This window comes from Lethenteron reissneri, chromosome 12 (assembly GCF_015708825.2).
Source record: "Lethenteron reissneri isolate LAM-NWPU_2019-01 chromosome 12, ASM1570882v1, whole genome shotgun sequence".
NCBI lineage: Eukaryota > Metazoa > Chordata > Hyperoartia > Petromyzontiformes > Petromyzontidae > Lethenteron > Lethenteron reissneri.
This window is the reverse complement of record NC_083790.1, coordinates 1485328-1505978: the sequence shown is the minus strand read 5'-3', so window position 1 is coordinate 1505978 and position 20651 is coordinate 1485328. Positions and strand designations below refer to the sequence as shown.

The 20651-nt window shown below is 56.6% G+C and overlaps 1 protein-coding gene across 1 annotated transcript in view; it reads right to left on the bottom strand.

The window, feature by feature from the left end:
• Window positions 1–343: 343 nt before the first annotated feature.
• Window positions 344–20651, bottom strand: part of LOC133341639 (sulfhydryl oxidase 1-like) — a 33724-nt gene continuing 13416 nt past the window's right edge. Inside the window, exons 5-12 of the mRNA XM_061550235.1 lie at window positions 14978–15071; window positions 14010–14155; window positions 12204–12338; window positions 10929–11058; window positions 7701–7826; window positions 7115–7274; window positions 4818–5006; window positions 344–2072 (exon numbers count right to left, since the gene is read on the bottom strand). Of these exons, the coding sequence (XP_061406219.1) occupies window positions 1414–2072; window positions 4818–5006; window positions 7115–7274; window positions 7701–7826; window positions 10929–11058; window positions 12204–12338; window positions 14010–14155; window positions 14978–15071 (1639 nt within the window). The 3' untranslated portion in view covers window positions 344–1413. The remainder of the gene's footprint in view (window positions 2073–4817; window positions 5007–7114; window positions 7275–7700; window positions 7827–10928; window positions 11059–12203; window positions 12339–14009; window positions 14156–14977; window positions 15072–20651) is intronic.

The following is a 20651-nucleotide window of genomic DNA, read 5'->3' as shown; positions in this document are numbered from 1 at the left end:
CCCAAGCGTCCATCAAAAAGTTTTCCCACCTGATGACGGACGTTTGTGTTGCGCCCAAAACGTCGTCAATTATTTTATTTTCTACCTACGTGACTTTACCGAAAGAACCAAAGAGTTTGGGTTTCTGCAGTCACGAAAGCTTCAAATCAAGATTTAATGGACTGTTGGGACAAGCGCGGTGAGTGGCCAGCACCACGCCCGGCCGCCTTTGTCTCTCCAAGTCACAACAACACACACACACGCACACACCAGAACACGCACGTCCCACCACCGCGCGATAACATTTCACATTTTTGTAATTCAACTCGTTGCTGTTTAATAGCAATCAATGAATTAGCGACAAACGTCCAATGCACAGCATCAACAGTGATAATGTCTGCACGTGGATTGAGGAGGTGGGGTGGGGGGGGTAAATACTAAAACCACTTTACACTGAGCCGAGGACTATGGCCGCATAGGTTCACCTCGTCTCCAGGTGCAGGCGTTACCTTGAGCACGACTTCCTGGAAAAACCGGTTTTGCTCGGTCACGTCTCGGGATTAACCGGTTCATTATTTATTTAGGCCCTAAACCACGTGGCCAGAAGCGAGCATCCTAGTTTTGACCCAGCGTGATGAAGTATGACCCAGCGTGATGAAGTATGGTCAATTACACCCCCCCCCCCCCACCAACGTGGGCGAGACTTGCAGAGGGAGCGGTGAGGCCATCCAGCCGTGGATAGACCAAGGCTCACGATGGTGATGGCGCTCAAGGGCAGTAGCTTCAGTGTCGATCTCTAAGTACCCGTGGCCCGAACCCTACATTTAGTAAACAATAAAAACTGCCTGCAGTTCCATTGTCAAACCTGCACAGCGTTTAATTCTCTTACTTGAAGCCAGATTAACGGATCTCAATGGGCACTCGGTTGATTTAAGTAAAGGAAGTCAACTAACCAGTGAACACCAGTTGTGGGTGTAACGTCTACGGAGTCTACAGCTGGAGGCTGACCGAGATGACTGGAAGATGCACCCCACGTGCTTCTCGCTGTGCCAACTTGATGCATTTTAGGCGCTCCGCCCGTTGTTGTGAGCGTCGCTCCTCTGCCCTCCGCTGTTGCTGGAGGGCGACTGCCTACAACTATGTAGTAGCAGCGTCCATCACGAGCCTCCTCCACAGAGGTGGCACGCGGGCTACGTGACCCAGGCAACGCAGCCTTCTCGCCTGCCGGAGGAGCTCGCCGATGATGGGGACTGCGTCGATATTTTTCAAGGCTCTGCAAGGTCCCTCACACTGTGACCCAGCCGGGCTAAACCCCAAGCAGTAGATCGGCCTGAACGATTCAAACACACACGCACACACGCATACACACACACACCTGCACACACACACGCGGACTCGCGCCACGCACCCCCCCCCCGCCCCCCACTTGCGGCGTCAGTGACCCAAGGCCCCGCCAGCCGCCGTCCTCCTGCCCCTGGCGCCCTCCGTGCCCCTGACCCTGCGTCGCAGGCACGAGTAGACGGCGAGCAGGCAGAGCGAGGAGCAGGCGTAGAGCAGCGCGCACAGCCCCGCGTCCACCGCCGAGAAGTCGCCGGCTCGCACGGCGGGGCGACTCCCGCCCACGCGTCGCCACCGCTCCGCCTCCTCCACCACCGCCGCCGCCGTCGTCGCGGTCGGCATCGTCCGGGCCGCCCGCCGTCCCGCGTCGCCCTCCACCGCCGCCGCCGCCGCCCCTTGCGTCCTCCACCGCTGCAGCTGCAGCTCTTCGAAGGCGTCCAGGTCGACAATGGGGTCTTCCCGACGCGCCGGAGGAGGCGCCGCGACGTCCCCGGCGGCGTCGTCGTCGACGGCCCCGCGGCCGCGGTGGCCCAGCGGCGCCGGGGGCCGCTCCGTGTCGCCGGCGAACTCGGAGGCGCACGGCGGGGAGAGGAAGTCGAGGGCGACGTTGTCGGCCGAGAAGTGGCGCTTGAGGAAGCGCAGCACGGACGCCTCGTCCCAGGCCCAGCGCGCGCCCAGCGACACGCGGCACTCGGGGCAGAGGGCCGCCGGGGGCCACGGGGCCTTGGGGAAGGCCGGGTCGTCCGCGCGCGAGCCTGCGGCGGGAGCGGCGCGCAACGGGCGCGTCGTCAAGCCCCTCCGCCACCCGACGCGGCCAATGAACGAAATCGTCGCGTGACGAACGAACGCCGGTTTGTGCGGGGGAGCGGTGGGTGCGGCGGTTAGCGGCTACGCTGCGCCATCGAATCCAGCCGCCCGAGTTCGAATCACGCTCACGGCCAACACCGGTGATGATTCTCTGAACCGGTCCTGGGCCTCCCCTAGGTCGACTCAGCCTCAAAACGAGTACCTGGCGCGGTGCGTAAACATCCCCCACTGAGGACAAATGCGGTCGGGCGCGGTGCCCCCTCGTGTGCCGCAGGTGCCCCTCGCTAACGGCACTTGTCCCAACACTCTGTTGATGTTACACGGGGGATCTTTGTCTTTGGGGAGATGAATAACGACATGGCGGGCTTCACAGGAGGCGAACGGAGCCTCGGGTGACAGCGCCGGTCAATCCGTGGGGTGACTGCGCCCGGCCTCCACTTAGCGGAGCCACCGCTGCCCAAGCAGCCCGAGCTCGATTCCTGCGTTGACGTTCACTCTTTTGCTTGGTTGGTGGCCGGGTGGTGGTGGTGGTGTTGGTGGTGGTGGTAGTGGTGTTGGTGGTGGTGTTGGTGGTGGTGGTGTTGGTGGTGGTGTTGGTGGTGGTGTTGGTGGTGGTGTTGGTGGTGGTGGTGTTGGTGGTGGTGTTGGTGGTGGTGGTAGTGGTGTTGGTGGTGGTGTTGTGGGTGATGTTGGTGGTGGTGGTGCTGGTGATGTCGGTGGTGGTGGTGTTGTGGTTGATGGTGGTGTTTGTGTTGGTGGTGGTGTTGGTGGTGGTGGTGTTAGTGGTGGTGGTGTTGGTGGTGGTGATAGTAGTGTTGTTGTTGGTGGTGTTGATGGTGGTGTTTGTGTTGGTGGTGGTGGTGTTAGTGGTGGTGGTGTTGGTGGTGGTGATAGTAGTGTTGTTGTTGGTGGTGTTGATGGTGGTGGTGTTGGTGGTGGTGTTGGTGGTGTTGGTGGTGGTGATGTTGGTGGTGTTGGTGTTGATGGTAGTGGTGTTGGTGGTGGTGTTGGTGGTGTTGGTGGTGTTGGTGGTGGTGTTGGTGGTGGTGTTGGTGGTGTTGGTGTTGATGGTGGTGGTGTTGGTGTTGAAGGTGGTGGTGTTGGTGGTGTTGGTGGTGGTGTTGGGGGTGGTGGTGTTGGTGGTGATGTTGGTGGTGGTGGTGATATCGGTGGTTTGATTAATGGGATAGCGAGGGCCCATGATGCTGGCGGTGATGCTCGATGATTATGATGATAAATTAACGAGCAGAGAAGTGAGAGGCAATTAAGAAATGATGAGTATGATGGTGATAATGATTACCTGATTAATAGTGCAAGGATGGTGATGATAAATTAGCAGTCAAGTGAGAGTCATGATGAATTATAATAATAATTGATGAACTCATGATTACGGTGAACTGATTAACAAGTTCTGGTGATGATGACTCCCGCAGTCTGGCTCCCCATCACCACCCCCACAGCCCTTTCCTCTCATGCCAGCCCCCTCCTCCCTCGCTCTCCCCACCCCTTCCTCACCCCCCAATCTCTCTCTCTCCATCCTCACCATCTCCCAAAAACCGCCCGACCAACCGCTCACCAACTCCCCCCTCCTTCCCCTCGTTAGTCGCTGCCGCGAGCGATAACTCATCGCGGCGATCCTAACGGCGCAAATTAATTGCCTATAAAATTCCACTTATGAGGAGGACCCCGCGTCCTAACGCACGGCTCCACGAGGCGGCCGTGTTCAAATGCGCGAAGGCGCGGCTCGAACCTCCGGCAATCCGCGGATTGCCCGCCCGATCTCGGCGCAGTAAAATTGGCGCTTAATTTGATTCGAATTTAGATTTAGACCTGCGGCGGCAGGCAGAGCCACGTGGCCGCCGTTTAATTGATGGGCGGTGGACGAGAGTGGGCACGCGCGTGCGTGCGGAGAGTGTGAGAGAGTGTGAGAGAGTGTGAGAGTGTGTGAGAGTGTGAGAGTGAGAGAGTGTGAGAGTGTGTGAGAGTGTGAGAGTGAGAGAGTGTGAGAGTGTGTGAGTGTGTGAGAGTGTGAGAGTGTGAGAGTGTGAGAGTGTGAGAGTGAGAGAGTGTGAGAGTGTGTGAGAGTGTGAGAGTGTGAGAGTGTGAGAGTGTGAGAGTGAGAGAGTGTGTGAGTGTGTGAGAGTGTGAGAGTGTGAGAGAGTATGAGAGAGTGTGAGAGTGTGAGAGTGAGAGAGTCTGTGGAGAGTGTGAGAGTGTGTGGAGAGTGTGTGGAGAGTGTGTGAGAGTGTGAGAGTGAGAGAGTGTGTAAGTGGGTGGAGAGTGTGAGAGTGTGAGAGTGTGAAAGTCTGTGGAGAGTGTGTGAGAGTGTGAGAGTGTGAGAGTGAGAGAGTGTGTGAGTGTGTGAGAGTGTGAGAGAGTGTGAGAGTTTGTGCCGGTGGCGAGTGTGGTTGTACCAGTGAGTGTGGTGGGTGTGGTGAGTGTGGTGGGTGTGGTGAGTGCGGCGAGTGTGGTTGTACTGTTGAGTGCAGTGCGTGCAGTGAGCGTGGTGAGTGTGGTGGTTGTGGTGAGTGTGGTGGTACCGGTGAGTGTGGCGAGTGTGGTGAGTGTAGAGAGTGTGGCGAGTGTGGCGAGTGTGGTGAGTGTGGTGAGTGTGGTGGGTGTGGTGAGTGTAGAGAGTGTGGCGAGTGCAGTTGTATCGGCGAGTGCGGCGAGTGTGGCGAGTGCGGTTGTACCGGCGAGGCGCGCATTGACGTGGTTGTGCTGCCGCCACAGCCACAGCGCGGCGGCGTCGGCGTCGCGCACCGCCGCTGCGCCCTGGCGCACCGCGGCGTCGAAGTGGAGGGCGCACGTCCGGCACGAGAAGAAGTGCGCCACGTAGCCCCGCACGGCGCGCAGCACCTCCAACGGGTCCCACGCAGGGGCTGCACGCCGGGGCGCCGGGGAGGGGGTCATGCAGGAGGTCACGGGTGAGGGGGGGCATCGCGTAGAGGCAACAAGGACACATTGGGAGACGCGCACGGATGTGGTGGTGGTGGTGGCGGCGACGGTAGTGGTATTGGTGGTGGTGGTATTGGTGGTGGTGATGGCAGAGATGGTGGCGATGGTATTTGTGGTGGTGGTGATGGCAGAGGTGGTGGTGGTGGTGGTGGCGGTGACAGTGGTGGTATTGGTGGTGGTGATGGCAGATGTGGTGGCGATGGTATTTGTGGTGGTGGTGATGGCAGAGGTGGTGGTGGTTGTGGCGGTGACAGTGGTGGTATTGGTGGTGGTGATGGCAGATGTGGTGGCGGTGATGGTGGTGGTATTGGTGTTGGTGATGGCAGAGGTGGTGGCGGTGGTATTTGTGGTGGTGGTGATGGCAGAGGTGGTGGTGGCGGTAGTGGTATTGGTTGTGGTGGTATTGGTGGTGGTGACAGTTGTGGTATTGGTGGTGGTGGTGGTGACAGTGGTGGTATTGGTGGTGGTGATGGCAGATGTGGTGGCGGTGACGGTGGTGGTATTGGTGGTGGTGGTGGTGATGTCGTCTTGGCAAGGGATTATGGGAGAGTCGGGTTTTCCGATTGTCATGAAATCTCGCGGAGATAAGCAATGCACTTTGCTGCTCACGTCCTTAATGTGATCTCACATTAACCTATTTCTGCAGACAAGGGCCTCGGAAAGACTGCACGCACACACGCACATGAACGCACGCACACACACGCACACGAACACACGCACACACACAGACACACAACACAGAAGAGTATGCCATGAGCCCAGAAGAGTCTCTGACCGTCGACTAATTTCATTTGAGAAGTGACAACGAACCACGAAATGGGTGAGATCGTCGTGCAGGTGCAATGTCGATATTGAGCAATGGCCCTCCACCACCCAGCGGACAGCGACAATCGAATGAAGTGGACACGTGGGCAGAAAAAAGCGCCGAGTGAAAAAAAATGTTGAAAAAATTAATAGAAAAAAAATGTCGAAAAAAATTGTCCATTTTTTTTTTATGTTGAACAAAATTGTTGGAAAAAAATTGTCCAAAATTCTGCTTGCTATTTTTAACATCCATCCATCACTCCGGTTTTGCCGATGCACCAAATGAATTGGGGGCACACATGCTGATGGTGACAATGCTGGTGATCGCAGATGATGATGATTATGATCATCATGATTATGATCATCGTGATGATTCGAATCTTGGTTATAACGATGATGTAAACGACGAACCGAACTGCTGACGATACTGACATCGCGACGAAGACGACGACGATGATGATGTCAGTGACTATGACGACAGCGATGACGATGAACACAACCTAAATTCTCGGCAAGAGATTCGGAATCAGAATGTTTACACACACACACATATATATACTGGAGGAATCCGATGAGCAATAAAGCTCTTTTTCATAGATGTCCAGTAGGATTATGGGAGGGTCGGGTTTTCCGATTGTCATGAAATATTGCTGCCCGACGGCGATGATGATACGATCATAACAATGATGATGATGACGACGACGACGATGACATCATGATGATGATGATGACGATATGATCATTAAGATGATAATATGACTTAACGCTTTCATGACTGCCAGGATTATTTGGGTCTTTCGGTAAAGGCACGTACATAGGTTCAAAGAAAACAACAACATTTGCTTTGATCGTATCATCGTTGTCATCATCTTTATGATCATATCATCATCGTCGTCGTCTTTGAACCTATCTACGTGACTTTACCGAAAGACCCAAAGAAGATGATGATATGAGCATTACGATTATATGATCATAACGACGACGCCGACGATATCATGATCATAACGACGACGCCGACGATGATATCATGATCATAACGACGATCATATCATAACGACGATGCCGATGATGTCATGATCATAACGAAGACGCCGATGATGTCATGATCATAACGACTATGATATCATAACGACGATGCCGATGATGTCATGATCATAACGACGATGATATCATGATCATAACGACGACGAGGACGACGTCGGCGGTGACGCCGCGGCCTGCCGCTCACCGTCCCCCGTGGCGACGAGGGAGTCGTTGGCGATGGCTGCGGAGGCGGCGAGCACGTGGAAGAGGCCCCAGAGCGCGCACGGGAGCCCTCCGTGCCGCGGGCCCGAGCCCTGGCACCCCACCCACGTGGCCACGTCCGGCAGGAGGTCGCCGCCTTCCTGCTGCCCACGACCAAACGGCGACGCGTCTAGCCCGGCGTGCATTTGTCTGGCGTGCGCGTGTCTGCAGCTGTGTGGCCACGTGATGGTCCCTCTTTCCGAGTCTCTCTGCCCGTGGCTCTCTCCCCGTGGCTCTTCCCGTATCTCTCCTGGTATCTCTCCCCGTGTCTCCCGGTGTCTTCCCGTGTCTCCGCCCGTGTCTCTTCCCGTATCTCTCCCCGTGTCTATCCTGGTATCTCTGTCCGTGTCTATGCCCAGTGGTCTCTCCCCGTGTCTCCCTGTATCCCCCCGTGTATCCCTATGTCTCTGCGTGTCTCTTTTTATTGGTGTCTCCTCGTGTCTCCCTGCATCCCATATTGTCTCCCCGTGTCTCTGCCTGTCTGCCCCCCCCCGTGTCTGCCCCCCCCCCGTGTCTGTGCGTGTGCTCACGGCGTGGCTGCCGTCGAGGAGTCGCTCGAGTTCGAGCGCGGTGACGCGACGCCGCGGGGGCAGCGCCTCGAGCCAGCGGAGCACCGACTCGAGCAGGCGCAGCACGCACACGCGCCCCGGGAAGAACTGGCACGCGCCGGGGGGGAGGGGGGGCCGGGGGAGACAAAGGTGGCCGGGGACGGAGGAAGCAATTGGGGTGGGGGGGAACGCACGGCGAACGAAAACTTCCCGTCTGCCCATCGTTGCATCTTTCCATCCGCTCGCCTCTGTCCGTCTGAACACATCCATCCGTCTGTCCGTTCACGAGTGTGTTCGTATGTCCGACCGTCCATCGATGCGTCCGTTTATCCGTATGTCCGTACGTTCATCCGTCCACCCGTACGTCTGTCCGTCTGTTCGTGTCAGCGACTTCTACGTCCATCCATCCGTGCATTGTGGAACAGACAACAACGACAACAACAAGAACCAAAACATTCAAAACAAATATCTCCGATGTTGCGATAGTTTTGGAGAAAAAAAAACGACCTAAATCAAGATGTGTTTAATGTGCAGGCTTTCGCGACCAAATATTATTTATCCATAATACAAGTTTTTTGGGGGGGGTTAGATCGCGTAAATAAAAATGTGCCGTTAAGCCCGCCACCACCCGACACAGCCAATTGGCACGTTCTGTTTACGTGACAATCCTTACTCTTTGGCAGTGTCGCGTGGTGGCGGGTTTACTGACACATTTATCTTCACGCGATCTAACCCCCCAAAAGAAACCTGTATTGTGGAGAAGATCTGCGTTCGGGAGAGAGAGCGGGGCATTCAGCCACAGGTGTGAGAGACGAGTCCAAGACACCTGGATACCTACGGGCAGGGGGATTGATGGACAAACAGATGGACACTGGATGGATGGACGGGCAGACAGGCAGACAGGCGAACGAATAATCAGACTCACTGACTAATGGACGGACAGATAGAGTGGAAGCACACGTGACTTGACAAATTGATGAATGGACAGGCGGACGGAGAATATGGATGGACCGGATGGATGGAGGGAACGGCCATGATCAATTCACTGCTGGATGGAAACCTATCCCGCCCCCCCACCCCCCAAGCTGTCACCAAATCCTCACGATCTCGCGACGACGCCGCAACGAATCCTCATCGCTCCGAGCCGTTTAAACACGAAGCGTGAATTCGCATGATAATGTAATCATAATAATAAAAAAGACACCACGCAGACTCTTTCACCGTGCCCCTGACCGCGAAAAGACTACAACCTTTGAAACGACGACTCTAAGAATCATATTATCAACAATCGTGGCGGTTTGTGTTTTGTATTACTAATTCACAAACTCAGTATGGAGAGAGAGGGGGGGGGCAGGGTGGGGAGACGTGGAAATGGCTAAGCTCTGCAGTGCTCCGGCTAATGCCAGTCCCGGGCCCTCTCGCGATATTAATTCCGAATTAGTGTTTTGAGCGCCGCGCAGAATTCCATTTGCCCGCAGCGTCGCATAAATCCGTCGGAGCAAAAAAAAAATTCCCTTTTTTTATACAGCAAAGAAAACAGCTTTGGCTTATTAGAATGCATCTCTCCTCGGCCTACTGGGGCTTGTGATAACTCTCTTTCACCTCGCTACACCGAAACCCTCTCTCTGATTAAATTAAGGGACATTAAAAGCCTAATGGAAGCAGGAGGGGAAGGAGGGGATGGTGGCGGCGGCGGCGGCGGCGGCGGCGGCGGTGGAGAGGCGACTCGCAGTGAGCCAGCGAGAGTGCGAGCGAGCTTTTCTGCATCTCCCATGTGACGCTTCCTAAAAGCCATCACTAAACCTTGTCATCTTAGGCCTTGGTTAATGCACCTCCCTCCCTCTCTCTCTCCCCCTCTCTCTCTCCCTGCCGTTTCGCGTCTGCTGCCACTCTGCCCACTCCCAACAGCCAGATTCCTCCTCTCCGTTGTACGCTATCTCTCGCTCTCTCTCTCTCATTCCCTCTCTCTCATTCTTTCACTCGCTCTCCCGTCTCTCCTTTTTTTTACGATCAGTGGAAACAAGAAGATGCTCGGTGTAGTCGGCACTTTGCTTCGTTCATCATTTCGTATTTTTTTTAAAATAACTTTGCTTTATGTAAACCCCCACCTCTCGCTCACTCTCTCGGTCACTCTCTCGCTCACCCTCTCACTCTCTCTCGTTCTGCACGCAGCCCTTCTCGCAGTCCAACGGCCTCCGACGGGTAGCTCATATCTGCATGCAGAGCTCCCCGTCATCTGCCACCGAGCACACGGCCTCCTCCATCGCCCACTGCTCCTTGAAGGCCGGCACGGCGTGGGTCAGCTGCGCATGGCGGAACTCCAGCCACACCCGTCTCTCCTCTCTCTGCTGCTTCTGTGTGATTCTCTCTCTCACGTGATCAGTCTACATGTCGCTATCGCACCTCTCTCTCTCTCCGCATCTCTCTCTCTTACCCGCTTACCTCTCTAGAGTTCTGTTCTGTTGTTGTTGTGTTGCTCTCACTCAGTCACTCGCTCCCTTTCTCTCTGCTGCTTCTCCCCAGCCCTCTGTGCTTCTCCCCCCCCCCCCTTCTCTCTCTCTCTCTTCCACTCTCGCCGCTCCCCACTGGCCAAGGCTCTAATCGAGTCGCTGTCCAGCCCCTCAGGGGGATGGGGGGGGGCCTTACCCCCCCCCCCACCCACCAGAGACGCTCACATTGTGACCCCGGGGGCTCGGGCCGAGTGCATGGAGTGCCAAACTAAATGGAACAACAACAACAACCACACCAACAACAACAACCACGCCAACAACAACCACACCAACAACAACCACACCAACAACAACAGCCACACCAACAACAACCACGCCAACCATAACTATAACATCAGCAATAACAACAACAACAATCACACCAACAACAACAACCACACCAACAACAAGAACAGCAAAACAAGGCAGCCACCGCCACGTGCTGGGAGTGAAGTGAACGGGACACGTGGGAGGGTGTGGGGGTATCACCAATGCTTGGGAGGGCGGTGGCATGGGGGGGGGGGTGGTGGGGGGCATGGGGGGACATTGGGGGGTGGGGGCATGGGGGGGCATTGGGGGATCGGGGGGCATGAGGGTGGGGGCGAGGGGGTATGGTGGGGGGTGTGTGGCATGGCGAGGGCATGGGGGGTGGAAGTGAGGGGCATGGTTGGGGGAGGGGGGGTAGTGGGGGGCAAGGGGGGATGGCGTGGGGGGGGGTCACCTTCACGAGGACCCGAACGAAGTTCTTGAGTGCGGCGAGCGAGGCCCCGGAGAGCGTGGGCCGCGTGCCCACCTCGACGCGCAGCGCGAAGTGCAGGCCTCCCTCCAGGTCGGCCATGTACACCCTGGACCTGCTCGCCCACGACAAGGCGCTCAAAGCGGACCGCGGGTGGCACGGCCCTTCAGCCCCCGCTGCTGTTGCCGCGCGGGGAACTTCTTTCGCGCCGTACGTAGCCGACCGTGCTAACCGGAGGTGGTGCCGCCGCTGGTGGGGTGGTGCGCGGTGCCACGTCAAATGGGCGACGCAGAGGAGCGAGGCGGCAAAACTAAAAACCACATTCGAGACGACGCCAGCGTGGCAGACGGTGCACGCCGGGCCTGAAGAGCGAGCGATGATTCTCGTCTCAAAGTCGGGCGGTGGGTGGGGGGCGATGGATTGAATCGGCGAATCGTGACACTGCCACTTTACACATCGAAGAGGGGGGAGAGGGGGGGGAGAGGGGGGGGGAGAGGGGGGGGGGTGCGTGGGAAGCCTCGACACACGAGGAGGCCGATGGAGCTGTGCGCGCGTTTAAATCATCTCGATTGAAAACTAACTTCTTGGGAACTGCTTCTTGCTGTTGTTGTGTTTAGTGTCGTTGTCCTTCCCCCGCACCTCCGATTTGCACGGTTGGCTACGTACGGTGCGAAAAAAGTTCAACACATACACAAACAACATACATACACATATAACACGCATACACATACAACATACGTACAGAGACAAAGATAGCTGACAAAGTCATACATACACATCCAACATACATATAACATACATGCAACACACATCATACATACATACATACACATGCAACATACAGCTTTGGGCACCCCCCCCCCTCCATTGGGCAAACACTCTTTGGAGGTGGTGGGTGGTGGTGGGGGGTGGGTGGGAGTTGGTAGTTCTGGGGGAGTGTGTTGGGGTGGTGGTGGGTGGTGGTGGTAGAGGGGGGGGAGTGGTGGTGAGGGTAGTGGTGGGTGGTGGTGGTGGGATGGGGTGGTGGGGGGTGGTGGGGGTGGTGGTGTGGTAAGTGGTGGTGGTGGGGGTGTGGTTGGGGGTGGTGGTGAGGGTGGTGGTGGTGGGGTGGTGGTGGGTGGTGGTGGGTGGTGGTAAGGGTGGTGGGTGGTAGTGGTGGTAGTGATGGGGTGAGGTGGTGGTGGGTGGTGGTGGGGGGGTGGTGAGGGTGGTGGGTGGTGTGGGTGGGTGGCTCGGCTCCATGTGTGGGGGGGGGGGCACCCGTCGAACTCCCTCCAGGGCGCCCGCGTCTCGGCAGCGTCGCCCGGCGCGTGGGCGACTGTGGACGACTCTCCACGCGTCACCCCCGGCAGGCGCCGCAGTTCGTAGGCGAAGAACGATCGCACCGCCATGCGCCTGCGACCAGCGGCGGAGTGCACAACGGGAGAAAGGGGGGGGGAGGTTTAGTGTTGAGATGTTAACTACCTCGCCTGGTGTGCAGGAGGTCGTGGGCTGTATATTTGGAGTCAGCGGTGTCTCTCTCTCCCCGTGGTCGCGTGGAGTTTTCTACCCGGCCCTCCGGAGTTTTCCCTCTGCATTTAGAATCGACAAGACGCGTTGAGAGTAGTTGGCTGCTGCTATCAGTTCCAAAGGTGATGATGATGATGAGCCACTTCGTTGAGCTGTCATTTGTGATATCCAGGCCGCTTCTGATAAAAAGCTACGTAGCAGCTCCAGTGGACCTCATCCGGTCAAGTAAAGATCCATCATGTTCATTGGTTTTTACCCTTTTATCTGGCAACAAAACTGACACCTTTTTTACAAGGAGTCATGTTTGTATAGACCACAATACCTGCGGTCCGAATGCAAACAAAAACTACAACTCTGGCAATGTATGCACTGTCCTTGAAGTTGATTGGTCCACACCCGAGACAGCTTTTCTTAGAGCTTCGTCTCACATGGTATTGGACCCAGATGACGCCAAAAGGCGCACCTGGTGTAAATACATCATGTTGTTACAGTTTCCGTGTTCTTAGCCTCACGCTCTCCGGTTGAGGTCTGCGTGTGCCGATGGTCTCTGTCCGATTGTCGCTCGCCACCGATGGTAGCCCTGGTGGGGAATCGAACTCCGGTCTGCGGCTGCGTCCGTCGGTCGCGGCGCAGGAGGAGGCACCGAGAACTCCACGCCAGGGCCACGGCGACGTGGGATGCACTTTTGTTGCGAGGTCGCGGTGTTTGTATTCTATTTAGCTTTGTTATTGATAAATCTATATATACACTATATATATACACTATATTACACTGGCAGTACACTCACCCAGCTTAATGACCATTGCTACAGTCTACATTATAGACTACCAGTACACTCAATGAGTTTTTTTATTTTCTATTTTATACATTTTATTTGTTTTCACTTTTTTATTATTATTTTTCTATCTACGTGACTTTACCGAAAGAACCAAAGAATATATATACTATATATACACTCTATAAGTACACTATATTTACACTCTATATATATATACACACTTTATATATACACACTTTACACACACTCTATATATACACTCTATATATATATACACACACTATATACACACACACTATATACACATTTTATATACACACACACTATATATACACACACTCTATATATAAACTCTAAGCGTGACAAAACAACCCAGGTAAGCCGTATCGCCCGGGGCTATGAGGTCACGTCCAGGTCGAGCGACCAAGTAGGTGGGGGGTGTGGGTTGTGTGTGGGGGTGTAGGGGTGGGGGTGTCGGGGTGGGGGTGTAGGGGTGGGGGTGTAGGGGTGGGGGTGTCGGGGTGGGGGTGTAGGGGTGGGGGTGTAGGGGTGGGGGTGTAGGGGTGGGGGTGTAGGGGGTGGGGGTGTCGGGGTGGGGGTGTAGGGGTGGGGGTGTAGGGGTGGGGGTGTAGGGGTGGGGATGTCGGGGTGGGGGTGTAGGGGTGGGGGTGTAGGGGTGGGGGTGTAGGTGTGGGGGTGTAGGGGTGGGGGTGTAGGGGTGGGGGTGTAGGGGTGGGGGGTGTAGGTGTGGGGGGTGTAGGGGTAGGGGGGTGACGTACACGTGCACACGCGCGCGCGTGCCGTTGGGGTGGAGGAGGAGGCACGTGGGGAAGGAATCGACGGCGAACGCGCTCACGAGGGACGACTCGGAGCTCAGCACTCGGCGCACGGACAGTCGCTCGTACGCCAGCAGATCCAGAATCACCTGGAGGGGGGCACGGGGGGGTGGGGCCGTGGTGGCGTGCGGGGGGGGGGGTCAGAGGTGACGTCACACTCACGTCCCGGTAGCAACTATCGCTTCGAACAAATATATAAAAAATAAAAATAAACTATTTTTTTCTTACCAGCTAAATCTCACTGAGCTATTAGCTTCTTTGGTTCTCCACAAATCATAGCCCAAACAAAGTGCGGCTCATCATCAACCGCGTGGAAATGTCGAGCAGTAAAATGATGTCCATCATCAAGCGCGCAGCGCAAAAGTCGACGGGCGGGGGGAACCGGTTGCCTGGCGGCGTCTCTGCAGCAGCGACTGGGAGGTCAAGTGGGACTGGAGGACGGGGGGGGGGCACGGGGGGGGTACGTGGGGGCACGGGGTGGGGGGCACGGGGGAGGCACGGCGGGGGGGGCACGTGGGGGCACGGCGGGGGGGGGGCACGGGCAGCTGGATCAATCCAAGTGACAGATTCGCTCATCTGCACGCGTTCACGTCGACGCAACGATTCTCTCAATTCAAATCGATAATTTCGCTTCATCACCTCCTCTCCCACCTCCTCCTCATCCTGAGTTTGATTCCCGGCCACGGCTTAGATCGTTGGTGATATCTGAGCTGGTCCAGGGCGCCCCCTTTCCCCCCAACACCTCCCACCCCCCCAAACCACAATGACCAGCGTGGTGAAGTATGGTCAAACAACAGAGCATGAATGACAGCGCACGAAGATAATTCCATCCAGGAGTGGATCGAGAAAGGACTGTCTGTTTGTAAATCCTCAACCAACACCCCCTGACCATCCTCCACCTCCTCACTCACCTCACGACCCACGAAAGATTCCTCCTCCTCGAAGATGAGGGCCAGGGTGTCTCCCTGCTCCTCCTCACGGGGGAATGACATCACCTCCTGCGGACTGCGGGGTGGGGAAGGTGCACGAACATCAGAGCAACGATCTATCCACTGCTCAATGAAGGCCGTCTCCACCCCTGGCACCCCCTGCACACGAGCGGGTGAGTTGGCTCCGTGTCCGTGGTGGTTCATCCTCTTGGGCGCGTTCCCTCCGTTAGCCGCAGCTCCGGCGTGAGTCTCGGCCGCCGGCCATCGCCCTCCCTTCTGTAGCGGCGCGCCCTGCCCAAGCCCCCTGCTCACTGTTCTCGACAATGCGACGACGGCGACGATGACGGTGACGACGATGATGATGACGACGACGACGATGACGACGATAATGATGACGACGATGACGACGACGATTATGATGACGACGATGACGGTAATGATGACGACGATGACGCCTCTAAGGGGCGCGCGTTCCCCAATCCCCGCGTTCCTCCTCCCGTCTCTCGGTGTCACCCCGAGGGTGCCGGTCCATCCACCCCTCTCCGTTCCAGAATCTTGTATTTATCCCGGAGACATGACGCACGCGTCCAGCGGAGGCGATGCTCGCCGGTGCCGTTGCCGGCAACGCGCGGCTCTGGGCAGCGGCACGCGCGCCGCTCGCCGCCACGCGAGGTCGCGCGCAACGCGTTCCCTGGCGCGGCCGAGTTCGGCCTGTGGGGGGGACACGGCTGGAGAACACGCAGGAGAGAACGCGTGCGCGTGTGTGTCTGTGTGTTTGTGTGTGTCTGTGTGTGTGTGTCTGTGTGTGTGTGTCTGTGTGTTTGTGTGTGTGTCTGTGAGTGTGTCTGTGAGTGTGTCTGTCTGTCTGTGTGTGTCTGTGTGTGTATCTGTCTGTGTCTGTCTGTGTGTATGTCTGTGTGTGTCTGTGTGTGTGTCTGTCTGTGTGTGTCTGTGTGTGTCTGTGTGTGTGTGGGGAGCGGTAGTGTCGCAGTTAGCGCTACGCTGCACTATGAACCTGGCGACCCGGGTTCGATTTCCACTCACGCCCAACACCAGTGACGATTATCTGAACTGGTCCCGAGCCTCCCCTAGGTCGACTCAGCCTCAAATGAGTACCTGGTGCGGTGTGTAAACATCGCCACTGGGGAGACAAAGGCGACCGGGCGTGGTCTGGCCAATCATCCCCTCGTGTGCCGTGCTGGCCTTAATAGGTGCTCGCTAACAGCACTTGGCCCAACTGTCTGTTCAGGCTATACGGGGGATCTTTGTCAAGGGTGTTATAGTTTACCCATGGTGTTAACCTGGTGACGCTCCTGTTACTGCGTTGGCGCGTGAATATTTTTAAGGATGACCAAAACTAGTTCTACTACTACTGTGGACTACTGAGGACTTCATAGTAAACCCATATAAACACGTAGCTACACACACTCACAGAGATGCATAGAGACACACAGATATATATATACCCACAGAGACTCGTAGAGATACATAGAGACACATAGAGATATATAAAAAACAATTCACAGTTGTGCGAATAATGGCCATGCAATACAAACTATGGACTACGTTGTAAACCCATAGACACAGATCTATATATAGAGAGAATATTAGAGATGCATAGAGACCCACGGCAGTGTGATTGTGGCCATGCAATTCAAACCATGCCCCATGGATAGAAATCCCATTGTGGTGGTCTGCACTCATTCAACGGGGGAGAAGGGACAGCGACACGACACGAACTCTCTCCCTGGCGATGCCCTCTCGTCCTGGCCATCGGCACCAGCAGAGCCTCGACAACGGCATCGACCTCCCGAACCACATCCCGCTGCTATGCGATGCACTTTTAAATCTAGATAGCAAACTCACTTCTTTAAAGACTGATTTTGGTGCTTTGGTTGGTGTCCTTCCGATCGGCACGGCGCGAAACAAGTTCAGCAACACGCCTGCTGCTGCTGCTGCTGCTGCCACCATGCGCAAGACCAGACCGCGACGTCGCTGCGTCTCGTCTTAGATGCCCCAGACGTCTTACGCCGCCACTCAGCAATCTCACCCCAGACCTCGGCAGCTCCGTCTCTCTCTCTGTCTCTGTGTCTCTGTGTGTGTGTCTCTCTGTGTCTCCCGTAGCCAAACGCTGCGGTGACCTCCAGTGGAGGTTGGCACACTACACGTTGCCATCGGCCTTGTGGCTCAGCCGAATCTCGCCGGGGGTAACAGGCTTGTGCATTTCCTGCGGTGCCAGGGAGGATCTGCTACACCAGTACTTACGCTGCCAGCGGCTCAAACCAATGTTCCGCCTTTTGGGGCACATCTTCAGGAAACTGGGGGTACCCTTCTACAACAGCAGCTTCGTATATGGGGTTGCCTTACCTGGCTAACAAGCGCCATGACTTCGCCAAATTTGCCTGTGCTCAGGCGAAGATGGCGGTGTACAGAACGAGGAAGAAGATGCTGCAAGGTGACACTGACGGCTGCTCTGTGGAGCTTCCAGGGTTCAGGGGCCTGCTCAAGGCGCGGCTCCGGCTGGAGCACGCATACCACACACATGTCGGTGATGTGCACGTCTTCCTCGAACGCTGGACAAGCCCTTCTCTGTACCAGTGTGGACGGCACCCTCGTGGTGTTCACCTTCTGAAGCGCTCGCTCGTCACCGTGGCGGGCGCGATGACCACCACCACGTGACTTTTCTTTGTGTTGTGTGCGGTGCATTTAGCGCCACAGCGCGTGGGTTTATAGCGTTTGTTTATTTATGTTGCTGGTGACGTTGTGTATTTCGTATCCGAATCGCCTCCAGTGCTGTTACTGCTGGCGGCAATAAAAGTTGTTTAAAAGTCAAAAGTCTCTGTGTATGTCTCTCTGTGTGTGTCTCTCTCTCTGTGTCGCTTTCTCTGTGTCTCGCTCTCGAGGGGTGCGCGTGCGCGCGCGAGTGAACAATGCGCCCGGCGAGACGAGAACGCTGCGGGGGCCGTGTCACGAGCCGCGTGCGACTCAGTGGGGCTCTTGGGACCGATGGTGTCAGACACAAGCACACACACAAACACACACACGCACACACACAAACACACACACGCACACACACAAACACGCACACACGCACGCACACACACACACGCGCACACGCACACACACGCAAACACATACACGCGCACACGCAAACACACACGCAAACACATCCACGCACACACACGCACAAATACACGCACACACGCACACGCGCACACGCACACACACAAGCACACACGCGCACACACACGCACACACACGCGCACACACACGCACACACGCGCACACACACGCACACGCGCACACACACGCACGCCCACCACCACCAGGCCCTCGCACCATCATAGCCAAACCTCCCCGCCGACTGCCATCCCCCTCGGGGGGCTTTGGGAGGTTGAGGGGTGGGGGGGTAAAAGCCTCAGGGACCCCCCGCTACACCCCCCCCCCCCTTCGCGATGCTCCCTCCGGACCCCCCACCCCCTCCTGTCTACTCAACCTCTTACCCCCCCCCCACGCACACACACGTGCCTCCCTCACCCACCCACCTCACCCACCACCACCACCCCACCCACGCTTGTGACAGATGCGATGTGGGGTTAACCCTCCCACTAACGCACAGCCAGACCTTACGCATACACACACACATACGTGTGTGTGTGTGGGGAGCGGTGGTGTAGCGGTTAGCGCGCTACACGACGAACCTGGCGACACGAGTTCGATTCCCGCTCACGGCCACCAACACCAGTGACAATTATCTGAGCCGGTCCTGGGCCTCGCCTAGGTCGACTCAGCCTCAAAATTAGTACCTGGTGCGATTTGTAAACATTGCCACTAGGAAGACAAAGGCGGCCGGGCGTGGTGTTGGCCACCCACCCCCTCGTGCGCCGTGCCGGCCTTCATAGGTACTCGCTAAAAGCACTTGCCCCAACAGTCTGTTAAGGCTATACGGGGGGTCTTTGTTTTGTATATATAATTGACACACACACACTCACCATCACTCACTCACCATCACACACTCACCAATCACACACTCACCATCACTCACTCACCATCACTCACTCACCATCACACACTCACCATCACTCACCATCACACACTCACCATCACACACTCACCTACCCTCACCCACCCACACTGACCTTGGAGAGGAGGTCCTGGACTGGTTCCGATACAGTTCACGACACTGAGTAGCGAATTGGTCGTGAGCGGGAATCGAACTCGGTTCGTCGAGCAGTGCGCGAACCACTACGCTACCGCTCCCTGTGAGTCGATACAAATACAAAGATCCCCCGTGTAGCCTTAACGGACTGCTGGGCAAGTGCTGTTAGCGAGCAGCACCTATGAAGGCCGGCACGGCACACGAGGAGGTGGGTAGCAAGCACCGCGCCCGGCCGCCTTTGTCTCTCTTAGTGGCGATGTTTACGTACCTTGCACCAGGTACTCATGCAAGGCTGATACACACACAGACACATACACAGACACACACACAGACACATACACACACACCCCCCTCCTCCTCCCCCACGGCCCCCCCTCCTCCTTCTGACCTCATCATTAATTCCGCCCACGAGACGCTTAATCAGGGAGGGACAGACGGCGCAGTGACGCTAAGCCGTGGTGGTGGGGGGGGGCCGTGGTGGGGGGGGCGTGGGGGCCGTGGTGGGGGGGGCGTGGGGGCCGTGGTGGGAGGGGGGGCCGTGGTGGGGGGGGTCGTGGTGGGGGGGGGGGCCGTGGGGGCCGTGGTGGGAGGGGGTCGTAATTGGGGGGAAGGGAAGGTGGGGGGCAGTGGAGACTTGGTAGCGATGGGCAAAGTGGAGGCTGGTGGTGGTGGTGGGGGGGGGGCGAGAGAGTGGGGGTGTTGGTGGGGGAGGTAACGACTTCGTGGGGGCTGCTGGGGCTGGGGTGTCCGGCGAGGGTTGAGGGGTCACGGGGGGTCACTGGGCATTCGTCATTAAGTGCCACGCGGCTTACCACCCCCTGCCCCCCCCCTCCTCTTACTTCCCTTCTCCCCACCCAATTGCTCCCGTGGGGGGGCTGAGGGAGACGGAGGGAGGGGGGGCTATTATGGTATCTGCATGAGTTAGGGTGGATCAGGTCCGTCAGGAGTCATTCCAGCAACAACAGCAAAAGCAGCAGCAGTAGTCAGTGCACATTCGATTAGAACGGTTGGCTACGTACGGTGCGAAAGAAGTTCAACATGCATACTGAAGTCGTAGCAATAACAACAGCAGTAGTAGCAGCAGCCACAGCAGCAGGAGCATCAATAGCAACAGTAGCAGCAACAGCTGCAGCAACAACAGCAACAGTAGTAGCAGCAGTAGCAGCAGCATCAACAGCAGCAGTAGTATCAGTAACAGCAGCAAGAGTAGTAGCAGCAGTATCAGCAGCATCAACAGCAGCAATAGCAGCAGTAACAGCAGCAGTACCAGCAGTAGTAGCAACAGTAGCAGCAACAGTAACAACAGCTGCAGCAGCAGTAGCAACAGCAGCAGTAGCAGCAGCAGCAACAGCAGCAACAGGCGCAGTTTAAATTGGCGGTGACATTCACGCTCGTGGTGAAGTCAGATTTGGGTCAAACGGCGAAGCTGCCACAACCCATTCTCTAAGGGTGACCCCACGCCTGACACTGCTGATGAGGCACTGCGTGCTGAAACCG